Genomic DNA, 19,478 nt, shown 5'->3' with positions numbered 1-19,478 from the left:
CTAGCCAAGTAACTGTTGTGCTTTTCAACCATAGGACAGTGTTGTATGATGATCTGGTTGAATTTCTAAATTGGCTGTAGCCCCAATTACTTCTTGCTGTTGCTTAAAGTGTTTTTTTTCAGGGCCTCTTTTAGAAGCAATTTTATAATTTCTGGTGGGCAAGAGCTTTCAGAGTAGAACCTGATTTCTACTGGCATGATGTTTTTTTTGAAAAAAAAACCCCAAACATGTTTGTACTGTCTCCAGCTTGAGGTTTGAGGCTATAATTATGAAACAATCTTCTACTTGCTGCTCGTGGAGTACTTACATGACCAATTTTCTTTGGCAGTAAAGCTGACTTGAAAAAATCCTGCCCTTACCAGCCCTGCTGCTCTGCTCAGAGCTACAATTTGCTGCTCCTCCTGTGCTGATACAGCTGTTCAAGGACTGCTCTGAAGTGCCACCAAAATAGTTAAGACCTTTGCCCCCACCTGGCCTGGCTGTTTTAACCCTTTAATTTCATGGACCTCACTTAAAACACTGCCCCACCTTGTGCTGGGCTGATAAAAAGCAGGGATGTGAAACAAGGGTGAAATGCTGTTGCAAGTGGATTTTGCCATCGAAGAAAACACACTTAAGTGTTTCACTGAAGGGAAGGAGAAAGCACTAGTGTTGTGTGGTATTGATCTCAGTTTTTAGATCGTTAACATAAGACAGTTTTTAATTTGAGGGACTCTTTGGAGCCTTCTCTTGAACCATAGATGCTGCTGACTGACTGAGTAATGATATGCATCACCATACCATTCTCAAATACTATCAGCAAAAGTTGTCCCATTTTTACTTACAACTGAGACCAAAACAGTTTTTGTATCATTTTAGTTCTGTTAAATGTGATTACCCTCATGGTCGTCAGAGCACAATCTATTTTGACCAAGATCACTAGTCTTCCTCTTCATATTTTTAATTGCTCCAGAATGTACTCAAGTATTTGTTAGGACAAATAAAACTGGAAGATGACTAATACATACACACTCATTTTAGATCCAGCATGTGAGTAGGCAGTAACAGGAGGAAGAGATGCACAGAACTGTGCAGCAGCACGAGGAGATGTGACAGAATCCATACTGAAGTTACCCTAAACGATACTGTAAGGCCACAGGTATGAGCATGGCAAATTTACTATGATCTTTGACAAGAAAAATGAAGGCACCTCTTGCATTTACCTTTTCTGCAGCTGAACTGAATTTTCCACTTAATGGTGAAGATACTGATTTTCTGCAGGATATATTTTTCACCTAAAGTGAAAATAAAGTTTGTAGCCTACTGCTATGAACACTACCCTAATGTCCCTTCTTTCAGAAGATAACTTGTAGTAGTTCTGCCTTTCTTTGTGTGAAAATAATTCCAAACGGAAAATAGTAGTTGGCTGATTTTCCACAGTTCTATTCAGAACACTATAATTTTCTCCATCAACTAAATCAACTCGTTCATTTCCACTAGTACACACAAACTTACTTGTTCTGCTGCCAGCCCTGTTGTTCAGAGGACTAGCCCAGAACACAGTGGCTGAGGAAACAGAGGAGTCCATGTTCAGTATGGAGAGCATCTAAGTGCAAGCCTTTCACACGCAGCCCCCTGGGACTTGGACACAAGAGGAACATTTTTCACAATGAGTACTCTCAGCCATTAGAATAATTTCCACAGGGTACTGGGGGACTCTTCAACAGTAGGACACTTCTAAGGTTCAACTGGTGCTGGGCCATCCTACCTAGTGCATGCTTTTGCTGAGAAAGATTGGACCAGCTGATCCTCATGGTCCCTCCAACCTGGTGTTCTATGATTCCATGACATGTTACAGGAAAGCTGAGTAGAGCGAGTCTGTTGAGCCTGAGATGGTTTGATACGTGTGCAGCACTAGAGAGGGGTTTACAAAAAGTGACTGCAAGTTAGGGAGGACAGAATAGACAGAGATCAGGTGCATTTTACAGAATAAAGCCGCGGTGAGAATTTGATTCCTCTCAAGTGGTGTGACTGTAGTTGGGTAGCCTCAAGAGGGCAAGAGTTATATGAAGAACAGTTTTGATTTCTTGTTGAATGTACATTTAATAATGAAAAAGAGACTGAGTTTGGGGAAAATGTATGCTTCAGTTGCCAAAGATGGAATATGTTCAGTATACGGGCATAAGCCAAAACTATTGGCAGCTTTTTAAGTCAAAGTAGCAGTAATACTGAAGAAGGAAGATGCAAGAAAATTAAGAAACAGTATAAATAGTCCCTATTAAGTATTTAGTAATTATATAGGTATCAGCAATAGCATTATAGCTTGAGGAGTATTTTTTCTCTTCCAAAATACTGAAGCACACTAGTGTTATGTGTTTAAAAAAATAATCATTGACTTGTCTCAATGTTACTCCTCTTTGGGACCTTCACTTCTTTGCTGACAACAGCCCATTGGCTTGCACTCCAAGAATACGATGAAACATCAATCTCCCTATTTGTGATTACATCAAAAACTACTGAATGAAAGGTAGCATTAAATTTTTTCAGGCATTTCATCGCATGGCAGAGCATATTCTCTCATGAAATATTAAATTGCAGATGCTGCTGACATCTGTTATTGTTTGGGAGGTTCTTGTTTCTTTGTGTATTTGGAGGAGTGTTATCTGAATCAGAATTACACGTCTGCTGCAGCAGCAACAACTTTGCAGTATCCTCTGATAGGAAACAATATGTAACCACAACAAAAGCAGTATTTCATTTTTATAGATGTCTGAACTCACTGGGGTGGTTTTGTGGTCTAAACATGGCTTAATTGTCACAGCATTGGATAATTTAGATCTGAACTTAGAGGACTGCTATGTGAAGTACTAAAATACCGTGCTGTTTAAAAAGTACTCCCAGGTAATTGTTCTGCTCAAGTACATAAGAAAGAACAGTAAAATTAGAACAGTTTTGAAAGATGACCTACAAGCAGATATAAATCCGGTCCTTCAAGTTGTTACAATTTAAGAAGGCAAAAATGTAGTCCTAACAGTAGCCCAATCAAAACCAAAAAACACCAATCCCCCCAAACAAGCACAACAAGTGGGTGAAACCAGAGAACGTGCCAAGTATACTTGGCACCCCCAGCAGAACAAAAATACAGAATGTAGCTTTGGGCATCTGGCATGAAGGCGGTCACCAGTGTCCTGACCTGCAATGCCACCTCTGCAGCAACAGCACAACTCCTGACTACAGCCTGAGGGAAGTGTAACACCCTCAGACTGTTGGCCTGAGACACACATGCCTCTTCCATGCAGTATTTCCGTAGGCTGCATGGCATCCAGTTCATCTTCACACCTCGCCTTGGAAAATTCCTCTGTGCCCTCGTACTTCACTTCCTCACCATTTGCCCTGCCTAAACAGCAGGGGACAGGATCTCCTACCACCAGAAGAGGCATGATGCCAGGTGGATCAGCTTGTACTCTGGGCTAAATCCAGAGCCCAGCCAGGAAAAACAGGGCTGAAAGATATGAGCACATCCATAATGCTGTTCCTGGGGTCCTGAGAGCCAGCTCCCTGTGGATAAGGTGGAACACACATGGCCCAAATGGGACAAATGGCAACCCTTACTCCAGCTTCTCCAAACCCTCTTATTAAGATGCTCTTGGCTCACTTTTTTTCCTAGACATTTCCCTTCTAAGGCTCTACACGATGCAGGATCTCTTCATCAATTCCACTGCTCTGACCAAGCTGCAACCAGGTGGAAGAAGCTTTTCAGGACGCCCTGACACCCGTGGTATTTACTTTGACCTCCTCAGGAAGAGCATCTCTGGCCAGCAGTTATCAGCTCCCTTTTCTGAGATGGGAGAACATGGACAAGACCCAGAACATATTCCACTTAGTGCTCCCTTTGGCTCACTCCTTTTACATTTCTTGACCCACACTCCTTTTACCAGCTGCTGCCTGGTTTTTCTCCGTCCTCTTTTTCTGTAGTTTCTCATTCTCAAGAAGGGCTCTAATGTTTTATTAGGAATAAATTGATATCTGTTCCTAAGGAAAAAGCCAACAGAAGCAGTGACTCAAAGCAGCTGCTTAGCAAATGGAAGAAGCAGGCAAGCACTGAACATTTCTCACGCCACACACAGTTTTACAGATCATGTCCTTTAACTATTCTGGATAAGAGATGTCACTTACACAGCAATTACATAATAATCCTTCACATGGACATCATTCCATCCTTGCCAACCTTTTTCTGAGTGCTCATCTGAGATGTGAGTTGTTTGATCTTGTCACCAACAAACGGTAATAAATGAAAATAGGAGCGGGAAAAAACCAGACTGTGAACACATTCATTTAAAGTTCAAGAATGTCCTACCTTAGAGTTCAATATAAAAAAACCTAAGTTAATATGCAAATGAAATAAATTCTGCATTTGAATATTAAATGAGCAGTTGGATAATCATGTAGGTACAAGCAAAAGACCCATCTTCACAGAAAGCATGTCATAACAACTGGCCAAAGTTAGACAGAAATGGGACTTTTCCTTAGGTACTAGCACATTGCATGTGAAAAACTGAAGCTAATTTGGTTTTGTGTCGGGTTTGCATCTGATCATTAGTCCTCAGGAAATGCAAAGAGGAAAGAAATTTGCTAATTTGCAAAAGAACCTGGAGACACCTAAAGAGCCACTACAAAGCACTATACACTCTCAAGGTCCCGGGTGATTCCATATCCCATGAAGCTGCTGTACACTTAAACAAACTGCAAAACTTATTTGTTTGGCAATTTGATATTCACATTTGCCATTAAATTAAGCTAAATGATCTAGCACATGGTTTGACTCTGAAGTTCAGTTCACATAAACACGTAGCACTAACTGTAGATTCTTCAGAGAATGCAGCTTGCCCACGGGATGCACCAGTGCAGCCCCCACAGCTTTACAGTGCTCACCCCATAGTTCCCTAAGCAGAGGAATAGTGCACAGCCCTAGAGCTCAGTGAGACCCCCACTTCTCACTCAACAAGTTTTCACAGGGAGCAAATGTACAGCTGAAGTACTAAAGGTTTAAAAACTGCCCAATATAAAATAGTCCCCAACAAGTCAATGAAAAAATCTCCTTTTATCATAATGACACCAGTTAGAGGGAAATACCATGATCTTTCAAATGGGCTTGGCATGATTTTAGCTATGTAATGCTTTTCCTCTCTCTCAGCACCTACTCCATTTTTCAACGACAAACCCTGATTAAAACCTCCATCTCCCACATTAATCTATGGATTGGTTAATAAAATGCTTGAATACAGGTAATTTGCATTAAAAACTTCATCTTAATGACAGACTTTGGGTGCAGTTAAGTCACATTTTTGCCCTGTGCAGAGTCAGGCTAGATTATCATATGCTTAACAATCACAATTTACATATACAATACACCTATTACTGCTACCTACTACAAGACAAAGAACTTCAAACTGCTTCATGTTATAGTAATCAAAACTAGCCTTAATTAATATTACATTGCACCTGCTGATGTACTGGAGTACATACACCCTTAATTATGTCATTTCATGAGAGGGGAAAGCAAACGGATTCTGGGCACAGGCAAAGTAACAATCTTTCCCATCTTTCAAGTTTCCATCTTTGTGCCAGAAATGCACTTTGTTTTTATTCCTTGAGCCACAGAGCAGCTGTGGATGTCTGTGGGTTTACAGACAAGCGTTAGCAGCAAGTGCAGTTGGTTAACGAGTACACACTTCCTGGAAGCAGCTTAACCTGAATGAAATAAAACATACAAAAAGTTCCTGATGTCCTCTGTTTAAATATTATAGTATTTTAACAAAAGGGTACAAGTTAACAAGAGGCAGAGGAATAACAGAACTAATGCTTACCTTTACAAATCACCCAACAGATTAGATGTTCATTCATCTAGCAGTGTGATGAAGGAGGATTTTCTATGTCTTTTGTTTTGATATCACAGGTAAGATATCTTGCCATTCAGTGTTAGTCTATCACAGAGATATCATATCTCTCTGAAGAAACAGTCAGTGCAAGGTAGAACAGCACCTCTCTGCTCTTCCTAAGGGGACAATTTGGCTCAAAACTGCTCATCAGTCTTTCTCTGGTAGTGAACAGTTACGTCACAGAAAAGACTTACGCTTTCTCAGAATCTGGACATCCACTTGGCTCTAACATGCACCCCTGGCTTTCTGAAAAGATTTTCTAAAATGCACAAAACTACTGCTCAGAACTACAGACAGATGATACCCAATGTAAGGAACTGGTTGTTTATTCTGAAGTCACAAAAATTGTGGCCATTAAACCCCCCCCCCCAAACATAATAAATGCCAAAATCCAAAACAACAAGGTATTTCCACACCTTTGCTGCATGGCAGAATGTGAAGCAGTTGGCCTAACCCTTACTAGGTGTGTATATCATGGAATATGCAGCAGAACTCATTCTATCCGAAACCAGTGAGCCCCTTGTCCCTCTGGGCAGGGAAAAGCAGAAAATAGTTTAATGGAAGAAATAAAAACTTTGGTACTTGGTTTGAATATCAAATTGGCAAAAAAAAAAAAAGCTAAATACAAAATGAAAAATAAAACAAAAAATTCTAAAGCAAATTCTAAAATATTATTTTCTTAAAAATTCACCTGATAATTATAAAGACAGAAACAAGCAACGTTTTGCTCTATTTTTCTCTATCTTCACATAGCTCTAAATGTCCAACTGCTAGGTGCTAACACCTCTCCCTGAAGACTTGAAGTCTTGAAGTAATTCATTATATGAACAAAGACAGATGGGAAAGTGGTAGTTTGGAGTAATCATTTTTCCAAGGAGTTAGCAGAGTGAGGTCTTAAAGAGCTCAGCGCTAAGAAAATACACTCCTTTTTCTTGCCACCGGACTATTTCATTGCCAACAGTGCCTTCAGTGCCTCCTTTGAATCTGTCTCTTGCCATCTGACACCTCAGTGGATTGATTTGCCGTGCAAAATAATTATGGATAAAGCAAAGAGATAAAACCCACATAGTTTTCTGCCTATGTAAAACAGCTTTACAATGGATCGGAAAAACACGTGAATTGTGACCCGTGAAGGGTCTCGGAATAAAAATGGATTTTTCAACAGTGCAAGTCACCAGATGGGCTCAGCTGTTTTGTGAAACCTTAGTCTTAGCGGACGTTCTTCTGCGGAGATGCTGAAGAAACAGCAAGTGAGATGCCAAAGAGAAAGCCAAGAGGAGCACTAAGAGACTGCTGTTTACCACTGCTCATTCCCAACACCACAGGCAGGGCTACCCCAGCATCCTTCTTTTAGCTCCCTGCACAGCATACCCTCTAAAGTGCTGTCCCAATTCTCCTGCTACACAAACTAAGAGTCTCCCTTTCATCTTTTATTTCCCATCTGTTTGTATTCACCTTATTTTCCAAAACAGAACACGCGAGTTTCAGGGAACAAATTTTGTTGTGTTTCTACAAACAAAACAGGGTCCTAACTCATGAACACCAGGATAACACAAATAAATAAAAATCAGAGAAACGTGTGTAATCCTTTCCAGACAACAGCAGGAAAAGGCAAAAAAAAAGGAAACAAACTGATTTTGTCTTCTAGTTTTGCAACTCTAAGACAACGCATTCCTCACTTTACTTACCTCCTCACAGCTCCACTGCTACCTTCCCATTCCTCAGGAAACACTTCTACCTCACACTGTAGAAACTGCTATGGCAGGAAAATCCTCCCAGCACAGCCTGCAAGCACAGCAGCACAGCAGCAGGCCAGGCAGCCCTGCTCGGTGCCCGCTGCCCAGGCTCTCCCCGGTGCCCTAACCCAGCTGCACTGCTACAGCTGTCTGCTACCTGAGGGCAACTGGAGCAGGAAGCTGATCCAGGTTAACACACGTCCTTCCTGCTTTCCCTTTTCTGCAGGGTTATTTTTAACCCAGATCAATCTCAAATTCAGTTCACCTTGTTGTCTCAAACAGTTGCTCCAGCACACTTGAGGGCACAGAGGCAAGAAGACAAGTGGCAGGGGACAGAAAAGCACAACTGCAACTAAAAGAAATGCCTGTGAAATAGCACCTTGCACCTGTAACAAAACAAAGCTTGAGAGCTTGACTCTTTACCAAGTTCCAGCACTAAATTTCAAAAGGTTATATGGAAAATCCCCACTGACTCAAGGTTCCAAACACTGAAAACTCTGCAAGCTTAAATGCTAGAAGCACTGATTAAAAAAATACAGTCTATTCAGATCTGATCTAGAACTCACCTGTGGTATAGCAGAAGCAATTTATTTATTAAACCAACAGCTGCAGTTTGGGAAAAAAAAAGCTTGTGGACAAACAAGTCCTTCATGATCTCTGGTAAAGATGCAGGCAAAGCACAAAATCTGAGCCATCCAAAAGCCTTTCCACAGCTGTGTCCAAAGGAGAGACATGTCAGAGAAGAACTTCACTACCTGGAGGCTCCCTGGCAGCCTGGCACGGCGTGGGCACAGCCCTCTGCCCCGGCAGGGTGGCCCTGCAGGGTTCCAGCCCTATGTCCTGCTCTGGCCACATCCTCCTCCCTGGACCCATGAGATGGGGAATTTTTGCAGCATAGCCCTAATTAGGCTAAGGAACAAAGTGCTAAAAATAGAAGAAATATGAGTATTTTTCAAGATATTGCTTTTGATTGTGTAATTTCTACAAATGTGGATATATGGATAAATGAACAAGCAGTAAGACACCCAGGAACAAGGGAATGTCAAGTAATTTAAAATATTCTGTCTTTAAAGCAGCCTGAGCCTGTAATAATGGCCTAACCACAACACCTAAACACAAACTAATTCATCACTTGGAGGTTCTTGTGACCTTTTGTAATGCTACCACGTGGCTATCACTTATTGAGGGATAACCTCTCTCTTTGCTAGTCCAAGATGTAGGTAAGTATTTTGTTTTGAATCCAAGCAGAATTTTCAGATGGTGCATACTGGTAGTCTTACACTGGTGATTACAACAAAGGAGTTTTCAGATATTTCTTCAGCAAGTAATTATGACTATTTCTGATATTCATATGACAGAGTTCCTTATTGCTGAAACCTACCTGACCTACCTATATTTTAATAAAAAAAATACAAGACCAAAAATATTGGGAAAGAAGCTTTAAATACATTTTGTAGAGATATTAACCATGGAGACCATTCCAGCATTAGTGGAATATATATTATTAATTACCCTTTATACAATATATACTATAGCTGATGTTCTAAAATGTGTAAACAAGGCTCCAACAGCTATCATTTTCAAAACCAGAGAGCATAAGCACAATGAGCAAGAGAAAAAGATGGTATCTGTTGAACAAAACTACACTCTGATCAAAAAAAATGAAACAAGGGTCTCTGGAAACGTGACAGAGAATCAGCAACCATGGGATAGCAATGGATATGGAGTTTTTCACCTCTACTTCCCTGGTTTTAATCTAATCAAGGTCAGCAGTGACAGAGCCTTGCCTCATCCAGTCTTCACAATAAACAAATTTGTGGTGTCTTTTGGTCCTTAATGAGTCAATAGCAGAATGACCCAGCACTGCATGCACATGAAAAATAAAAAATAACTCAATTCTTAAAAAATGTACCCTGAGGAGGTTAAAGTCTACTGGGAAAAGAAAAAGAAAAAGGCTGCATCTTCCTGTCAAGCACACTTCAAAGGAGCACTACTTACAGAACGATTGTAAGAGTTAAAAAGGAAAGAGTTGACTATAATAGGAACTCTGTCATACTGAAGATACTGTAGTGGGAACACTTTGAGGAGGAGGAGGAGTGAATGAACATAAAACTCACGTGCACAATACACATCACACACACTGTACTTGGCTATTTAAAGACCACAGAAGTCAAAGTTAGTAAAATCACGTTAGATTAATGAATTCCTCACGCACTGCAAGCTGGAGATCTGGCTACCAGGTAACAAGATACGTACACAGCATTATGCTTTGGAAATTGTGTAGTTTACTTTTAAAATACATTTTAAGAGCAATTTGCTACCACATATTGCTACAGAAAGAGCAGCAAGGGCCATCTGAATCCCAGCAAATAGAACTCAGAAGCCAAACCCATACATTTTCAGAATCTATTGGAATAAGGAAAGCATACAAATCTTCCAGTCACCAAAGAGTGTACTCTAATCCCCGGGTCTCTAACCCAGCTTGGTGATCACAAAGAAACAGAAAATATCACAGCTAAGTGTTCTTGAGTTGGGAGGGAGGGGAAGGCAGGGGAACAGTGGGGAACTGGGGGGGGAGCAGGAAACAAACAAAAAATACCCAACAAAAACCACAAACAAAACACCAAGGGAGATTACTATTAATTTCTTGCTGTCATGTATGACATTATCTTGCATATCTAAAGGGGCAAATAATTCAGGGCCATACATCATCATTACTTTTAAAAATCTGTAATATTGAGTTAACTGAAGAAAAACACACACAAAACTTTCTACAAACTATACAATTTGCTGGCCTGACATTCCTTCTACTTTAGAAAGAAGTTCTAGCAAAGTTACAACATTTCTGTTTCGTGTAATCAATAATGATCTTAAAAGTAACAGATTCACTTACTGAATTAAAAAGTTACTATGTGGCCATTTTTAAACCTAAGACACAGATTGAAGTTATGTTTCATGCTACTTCAACAAATAATTCCAAGATAATGAATAATAATTAAGCTAACATTTTCCTATATTAATCACAACAAGCTAAGGTAGACTCCCTGTAGCCTTTTTAACAAAATGTAACCTGCTACATGTTGACATTTTTAACTTCTAGGTTGAAAAGAAGTTCTCAACTACTGTAAATTGAGCAGCTGAAAAATCCCAACAAACAGTGAAGTGAATAATTAAATGAATATTAGGATGAGGGATCAAACTTAGAATAACTTTTATGGCAACTGATAATTCTGTCTTCAGATTTCAAAAGACAGATACTTGTATTACTCTTCTAAAGGGCTCTGAGAATTTGCAGGCTGCTGTGCCCCATAGAAAACCAAGCTGTTTAAAATGGGTACACCTAAGCTTCTCTTTACTAAGGGATAACTTTTAATTTTGGTCCTCCAAATCAAAATCCAATGCACATTAGGAGAAGCTGGAGCAGAAGGGCATAGAAAGAAGGACATAGCAGATTACACTGAAGCTTTCCATCTCCTGTATACACACAAGTCTCTTGTTCTTCCTGCTACACAAGCCCAGTTCACTCTTTTGGTGGCTAAGCTTGAGAAACTTCACCTGCATTCAGATTTCATTCACCTGCAACTTCTGTCTAGAAATACTCCAAAACTTTTGCTCCAGTCTGCTACTGGTGTTCACATACAAATGGTTTTATTCCACTTCATAGCCTGAGTGAAGTTACAAGTATTAAAGGTATCTGAACAATACATGAAAACCTAAAATAAACAAGAAGAATACAAGGGCCACGCTTAGGTGAACAGCATTTACTGTGCTGACCGCAGACAGTGAAAGAGGTCTCAAATTACACTTCATGAACTAGTAACTATAGTTATCAGGGGAAGCTGTGTTACCCTTCATTGTTCTTTCTGGGACCTCAGCATGTCCTTGATTCACGCAATACCATAAGCTTCATGAGTGGATCAAGGGCATAACATCACCTTTACAATTCAAACCTGGATATTTATCTGTTACCACTTCAAACAACTTCATTTTAAGTGTCCTGAAGTCTGGAATATATGCTACTGAGGACACTTAACACGCAAAACTGGAAACTGGCTCCACAAGGCAAATATATATCAGAAATATTAAACCTCCATCACATTTTACATTTCTGTAGTTTTTAGTTGCCATGTATCATTTGAATAAATTACAATCAACATTTACTGATAGTAAACCAAATGTTGCAACTAATAGTTTATTGTGTGTATAGTCTTCATATGTTATTGATATTCCATAGTAAATGAATAAGTCTTTCCCAGCAGTATGTCACTGATGACCAATTTTTTCTCCAAGTTACAGAAGTTGTATCATTATAGAGCTTTTAGCTGCTAAATATACTAACTGAACGTCTGAGATTGATGTCTGTAGCAGCAATTCATTTTTATGCTGTTATAACAAAGGGAGAGAGAGAGGAGTTCAAAAAGAAACTCCTTCTGCAACTTAAAAACCATTGTATTAGGTAATAAGAGCAAAGAATTAAAATGGAAGTAAACACTGTGTGTTGTGTTATTTAACTGCACAGACTAATAGCAGTAGTTATTGTGAAGTACTTTGAACAATCCACCCTCTCTCTCCACACATATCTTTATAGGCAGGCTAAAATACTTCCCGTCAAAAATTAATGCACTCAGCTAAATATATAAAAGAGCCCCAAACCCCTAAATAATAGTGGTCAAATACTCATAACATACTTGGATTGTGAACTCTATAATAAGAGTGAGATAAGAGGCAAGAACGGCAAGACAAACCCACATGTCAGAGCTGGGTGGGCCAAGCAGAGCCCCCGGCCCCACAGCTGGAGCACCCATGCAGATCCTGGGAAGGCAGAGGAATGCTGTGTGGGCAGGCACGGGCCTATGCAAATCGGGTTACCCGGTTCTACCCCAGACCTCAACAGTAAACACAAAAAGAGTAAACAAATTAAAAAAAAAAAAAAAGTAACTTGGATGTTTAAAGTTCTTTTCCATTTTAATGCGCAAGGAATTTCCAGTAACAAGGGGTATTGTTGTCAGAGCACTGAGCTTGCACAACTGCCTGCTCTCCATCTCTTTTCTCTTATCCACCACAAACATACCCAAAGTTTTTCATTAGAAGCGAAGTAAGGAAGTTATCTTACTAAAAATAAAGTCTAGGTATTTTTTCCGAACAACCGAATCGACTTTATATAATTTAAAGTTGTGCTGAAATACTCCGACGGGGAAAAAAAAACTCAAACCCCAATCAAAACAAACGAACAGGAACACGAGCATAAAGCTCCCTGCCATGGCGAGTTCGGATCAATGCTTTTGTCTTCCATTTTACCCAGGGCTCAGGAGAGCAGCGCTGCACCGAGCGCTCTGCCGGCGCGCTCCCGAGCCATGTAAACACGCCCGGGCCGGGGCCGCGCCGCGGGGTCAGCGGGGCTGCACGATGCGGGCGGGCACGCGAGTTTCTGACCTATATTCCCCGCAGCGAGATGAAAACCCTCCCGCCGCAGACGGAGCGCGGCGGGCGAGAGGCCTCCCCCGCCGGCAGGGTGTGTTCGGGGGTGGGGAAAGCGAGCGGGCCGGGGCGAGGATGGAGGCTGGAGGCAGGCGGAGGCGCCGGCACCTGCCCGCCGACACCGCGGCTCCTCCTCCGCCGGCGCGGGCGCGGACACCTGCTGCGGGACAGCCGCGCGGCCAGCGCCGGCCTCGGCCGGGCCCGCCCCGCCGGTTCCGCGAGCCCCCGCGCCGGGGCCGGGGCCGGGGCCGGGCGGGCTCCCCGCGCAGGCCGCGCCGGGCCGGGGCCGGGCCTGGCGGGGCGGGGGGCTCGGCCCGAGGCCGCGGGGCCTGCGGCGGCGCAGGGCGGGCGCGCCGGGCCCGGCCCCGGGCCCTCCTCCGGGAGCGGCGCCGGGAGGAGGAGGCGGGCGGAGGCGGCGGCCGGTCCCCCTCACTCACCGCTCTCGATCTCGTTGCCCTTCTTGGCGGTGGCGGCGTTCCCCATGGCCGGGCCGGGGCGGGGGCGATGCCGGGCGGAGGCCGGGCCGGGCTCGGCTGGCGGGGCGGCGCGGCCCGCGGGCGCGGCGGCGGCGGCGGCGGCGGCGGAGCTGCCCTGGCCCCGCGCTGGGTCTCTGTGTCTCCGGCCGCCGCGGAGGAGGAGGCGAGCGCTCTGCCCCCTCCCCCGCCCCGCACTCGGCGGAAATGACGGCCGGGGCGGCGCCTCCTCCCGCTGCGCCGCCCGCGGGGGCGCCGCCGACCACGGCCCGGCCGCTGCCGCTGCCTCGGCCGGGGGCCGCTCCGGCCGGCCCGGGGCGAGGCCCGCGGGAGCCCCGGGCAGCGTCCCCCGCCCGGCGGCGGCTCCTCGCGGGGGCAGGGCCGGCGGGGGCCCGCGGCCTCCCCGGCCGCCTCCGCAGCCCGGGCCTGGCGGGCGGCGGCCCCGGAGCGCCCCCGCTGCCGCAGGGCAGGCCCGGCCCGCCCGCGGGGCCGCGGCGAGGGCGAGCCCGCCGTGCCCAAGGTGACCCCGCGAGGCCGCGGCCCTGCGGCGCCGCCCGCCCCGCGCCCCCGAGCATCCCCGGGACACCCGCCGGGGCCCGCGCCCCGCGGGCGGGCGGGAGGGAACTCGCACTTGCCGCCTGTTCACTGACTGTTTTTACGTGGCTCATCAGACTATAGAAAAAAAAACCGTAGAAAGTAAGCGGGTTGCCAGGAAAAAAAAATTTTTTTCCTCCCCCCCTTTAGCTGCCACCCATCATAAATAGCTACAGCTACGCATTTTCAAGCGGTATTGTGACTTTCAAGTCGATGATAGCTCTCTTTATATATTTACCATATGAAACACTTTGAGCGTTTTAGCTCTGGAAGGAAATGCTTATAAAAAAAAAAGGCTCTATTTTATGTGAGGAGAGTGGAGAGCAGAAGTGCTAATCTTATGGATCACAAACTATATATTCTGCCAGGACAATGTATGTCATACCCATGTTTCTGGCAGCCTTTTTTCCCCAAGGCTGCAGGAATTGCTGTGGCAGCAGCCGTCCAGGCTATCATCCTTCACAGAGGGGCTATCAAAATCCTCTCCCAACACCGTGGGCTGCTTGCCTGTGAAGCACATGCTGTCACAGCCCAATACTGAATTTCCTTATTCTCTAAGACAGGATTTTATACACATACATTAATGCCCACTAAAGCACATACTTCTAGGAACTTTCCAGTGTCCTGAGACTGTGCAGTGGAGTACACTGTATGTGAACTGGGCAGATTTAGCCAGCGTGTGGCTCTACCTTGACAGTGGTACAAACTGCCTGGATTATACAGCTGCAAAGTTTTGGGAACACTAACCAGAATTATCTTGATGTTTTGTAGGTTGAGGTTTGATCAATGAACTTTTCAGTTAAGGGACTTTCTCTTGATTTTCTTCACCTTTACACTTGCATTATCCTGATCTGTGTGAAACTACTTGCTTCAGGGGAGTACCTGTGCTATGATTAAAGAAGCAGTCTCTGAGGAAGCCAGGTCTTTATTGCTTTGAAGATCAGAAAGAAGATGTAGACATGGTGAGGAAATAACCTGCAAACCATTGGAGGCGGTGAAGCTGCTAGTGTTGGAGAGAGCTGTCTCATTTTGCCAAAGCTGGAATGTGTGCATTCTTTAGGCACTTACCCAGAGGTTCAGTGATTAACTGGTAATTCACTGCCAAGCAAAGGCACGTAGTTTGCAATGGCCAGATCTGTGTCAGGAGGAGAAGTTGAGCATGGGAAAAGGAGAGGGTACTTTTGTCATCTATCATCTTGATCACTCATACAATGACAAAAAACAGAAATCTGAGGTGCTGTAGAGTTCAAATAAATATCTGAAGATGCTATCTCAGATAGGTGAAGATCTTATCCCAGTTTTAAACATTTTCCCCGCTCCAGCCATCATCATTTTCGTTTTGGCCAGATTGAGTCTGAGTCAGCTGATTTTCATCCAGGTGCTGACAGGCATTTTGATATCCTTGAGAAGACAGCAGCAGCATCACTAACAAATGAGATGTGCTGCAGCCTCTTTAGCATATGCTTGTCTTTACAGCTCATCCCTTCGCTAGCCAATTGTGCTGCAGAGGCTGCACATGTGGGGATCCCCCAGGTCCAATAGTCATTACTGCCCTTTGGGATTTAGTGGACACGGATCAGTTGGGCATTGCATGGACTCCAGCAAAATCCTACATGTACACATCCAGCACCACATATATACGTGTGCACCAATGCAATGACACTGGTTCTTAAGTGAGCACGTGCTCTGAATGCACATGGAGCACTGATGGATTTGCATAAATGCTTATACCCAAGCACCCTCCTAATCAGAAACATAACAAATATAAGTCAACTGTGCTGTGAAACAATAAATGAACCATTTCCACGGTCCTGGCATTACACATCTCGGCAAAGATAACAGAAACAAGGAATTAGGGCTGGACATTTGTATTCTCATTCACACCACTTACACAAATGCTATATTAACAAGTTAATACTCATTGATTGCAGAGCATACTAATGTAGTATAGATTATAGATGTTATGTATATATAATTACTTAGCATTCAGACTGTCAACTCTTATTCTAGCCCTAATCTTCAGTTGCCTTAATTTTCTTATATAAAATCCTTTTATGCTGAAATGTCTCATATCACTGCTCATACAAAAGTAGTTTGTCTTCTTTCTTTCAAGACAATTGATTAAAAAATCAAATCATGCAAGTACAAAAAATGTTTTCTTTGGGTATGTTAAAATATTTCACTGAGAGTGCAATCTAAAAAAATTCAAATTCCATTTGTTTTGCTGATCTGTATGAAATTTTAAAAAATATACTCAGCTCAGCAGTTTTACAAGTCTATGCATTTAATGATGGAGCTTCAGTGACTCTCAGCAGGTTTTCATCCACTTTTCTATATATTTGTTGGGAATCAACAATATCAATTAGGAATATCCTAGTAAGACCAGTCTTTTTCTCTGATAAAGCTGAAAGCTCTGTAGCAGATGTATAGTTCCCTCATGAAACTCACATATTTTACTCTACATAGACTTAGAACTAAAAATGAGAAGATCATTTCAGGATAGAAAAGATAAATTTCTGCTAGATCAAAGATTCTCACGTGCTTTTAATAGAAATCACCTGTTCCTATGGTAATGACTTCTGGAGCCACATATCATTTCACTCCATAATAATTCTGATTTCTAGATGAGATAGCAGCATTTCTGTAGCAACTACAGCAGTTGTTTTCAATACACATTTGAAACAAGTCGCTAAATTTAAATCATTACGCATCTTCTTTTTCTTCTCTGGCATTTAAGGTGTGCCTGCATTGCAAGGGATTGGCATATACAGATTGATGGGTTTGCCCATCTGTACTAATAATTCTTACCCTGAGGGCGTAGGCTCTGCTCAGGTTACGAATATGTACCTGCCTTAGTTGTAATTCTCTTTTTATGGCCAGCCTGCCTTACCATTGCAGCAGAGCTTGTAAACTGCAGGGTTTGAATACCATCAGACTGCTCTTCCCCAAATCCTACATTCCTGCATTTTTGAATACCCCTAGCAGCCTCCTTCTCTGTTCCTAAACAGACTGATATATTTGGCACTTAACTCTTTGTTTTCCTTTGGGGTTGTTCCAGGCTCCTGGCACATTTCCCGCTCTCAGCTAACCCCTGCTCTGCCAGCGTGGGATGTTTTTCTAGCAGGTTGCTAACGTGCCAAGAAGCATATGTATCTCTTTGTGAACATGGAAGATATTTTCCAAATTTTACAGCTTCTGACCCAGAAACAGGAATATTCATCACTGCAGCAGAATTTCAGATCTGCCAAGAATATATCAATTATGTCATGTAGGCGTGCTAAGGGAAAGGCTGAAAGCAGGAGTACAGCGATTTCCCTGCTCCTCACACCAGCTACACAGACAGCAATAAACCACAGCCTTGGGCAGGTAAGGCCAAATCCATTGATGCCAAAGTCAGTCCTGTGAGGACCCACCCGCTCAGAGAGGAGTAAAAGGTCTTACATGGCTTTTCCACAATATCTGAGATTGTCAGCCCCTGAATCCAAGATGAAATTTAAGCAGCTTGGCCAAGAACTTTCTCTGCCAGATTTGAAAAATGTTCTTCAATGCCCTTCAACTGGGAATCCAGATGGAATCTGGAGCCTCAGGAAAGTGTCCCAAACACCATAATTTTGAGGGACATTTTGGTTCAAAGGAGGGAGTCTTAATTAAGGGCAACTTGGGCTTCCTTCAGTATGGCTAGGGACACTCAGAGTAAAAAGCTCCAAAGAAAGTTTACACCAGCAGCCAACACTTCAGTACTGCCACCCTTCCGTCTTGGCACGGGATGTTTCCCAAATGTTTCCCAAGGTAGCCAGTGATCAAAAACACCCCATGTAAATATAAAAGCAAGGGATTTATATATTTCCTTATTGATTTTTAACTACAGTTCACCACAAACCTCTCAAGAGCCCTAAAGTTGCAAGGTGGGGTTTTTTCCTGGTGTTTTAAACTTATTTAAAGAAACTGGTACTATGCTTTTGCCGTCAGTATTGCCCCTTGACAAGAGAGCATTTTATCACATTTTCTATGGATGGTGACTACATGTTCAGTCATAGGAAGTGGCAGGTGCTGTCTTATGATCAGCGTCCTGCTGAGCAGACGTGTTTTTTTCCGAGATAAACTGCAGACGTCCTCAGTGGGCAAGTGCAGCTGCTCAGTTCTCAGCCTTTATCTCCCACCATCACTGGGCTCAGTGGGTGTAGGCTCTTCATATCAGCCAGGCAGCACTTTGGTCACTTGCTTGTAACTCTTCTGCAGATTATTCCATATTTGTAGAAGATACTGCCTGCAAATTTGTGATTCAGAAGAAATTCCTAATTACTGTTACAGAAAATTCATACTGACCTGTCTCTGTATCTGGCTTTGTGATCATTTTGTGGGTATCTGGCTGGCATCAGGCTCATTTAAAAAATTTCCTTATTTGCATCAAGAGAAGTCAATGATCTTAAAGGCCTTTTTCTGACCTAAATAATTCTATGATTCTGCAAGTTCTTTGCTGTTCTACACAGGTGTTCCAGGTTTTTTAAGTCTATGATAGATTGCTCAGCCTAAGAAAAGCCAGATATTTTACATTATCTTGATTTGCTGCACTTCTGAAAAATTGATTTTGTACATATTGAGTAGAGGAAAACAAACAAACAAATGCACATTTTGTCTTGTATTTTTAGTAGTTTAGCAATATATTTGTTTTGCTGCACGTGAACTATAGAAGGAATGAAACATAAATCAAAATTGATGATATAGTTGTCTGACATTAGATTCTCATTTAGTCACAGAGATTTGAATAGAAATTTGACTTCTTGTCTAGTCAGTTATTTTAAAATGCATAGCTCTTAAAAAACCTGTATAGTAAACCAGTTTCAGGGTAGTTGACTTAATTATCTGCATGCTTACCATAATTGAGAGGTGACCAATATTTTACTGATGATTGTTTGTTCTTACGTATATTGAGACTCTGAATCACTTACCTTCTATGGAATAAAGAAGATTAAAAACAAAAGTAGTGGTGTTTTTTAATTTATCTTCTTATGTCTTTCTACAGAGATCTCCAAGTTAATTACAGCTGTTAATTTAAAGTAGACTAAGCTATGTTAAATGCCTCAGTATCTATTTTTCTTCAGAATTAAAAATGACCTTAATTCAGTGTAGCCTACCTCACTTTGGAAGTGAAACAAGCTAGGTTAACTGAAGGTCATTTTAATTCTAACTAGGAGAGTTCACACAAAGAGTTCACCAAGTTTTGTACATATTCTGCACCCAATAAGTGAGTAATGATGAGGAACTAGTAGTCACATATC

General features: G+C 42.7%; 1 protein-coding gene across 2 annotated transcripts in view; it reads right to left on the bottom strand.

Moving 5' to 3' along the window:
• Window positions 1–19,478, bottom strand: part of PRKACB (protein kinase cAMP-activated catalytic subunit beta) — a 77,557-nt gene that overhangs the window by 54,519 nt on the left and 3,560 nt on the right. The window contains exon 1 of one of the 2 annotated variants that reach the window (XM_064663918.1): window positions 13,570–13,725. The exons of the other annotated variant lie outside the window; for it this stretch is intronic. Coding sequence (XP_064519988.1) covers window positions 13,570–13,615 — 46 coding nt within the window. The 5' untranslated portion in view covers window positions 13,616–13,725. Of the gene's footprint in view, window positions 1–13,569; window positions 13,726–19,478 lie in introns of those variants that run through there. 2 annotated transcript variants of the gene reach the window in all.

The sequence above is a fragment of the Pseudopipra pipra genome, chromosome 9 (genome assembly GCF_036250125.1).
Source record: "Pseudopipra pipra isolate bDixPip1 chromosome 9, bDixPip1.hap1, whole genome shotgun sequence".
Lineage (NCBI taxonomy): Eukaryota > Metazoa > Chordata > Aves > Passeriformes > Pipridae > Pseudopipra > Pseudopipra pipra.
This window is presented reverse-complemented; position numbering and strand designations above follow the sequence as displayed.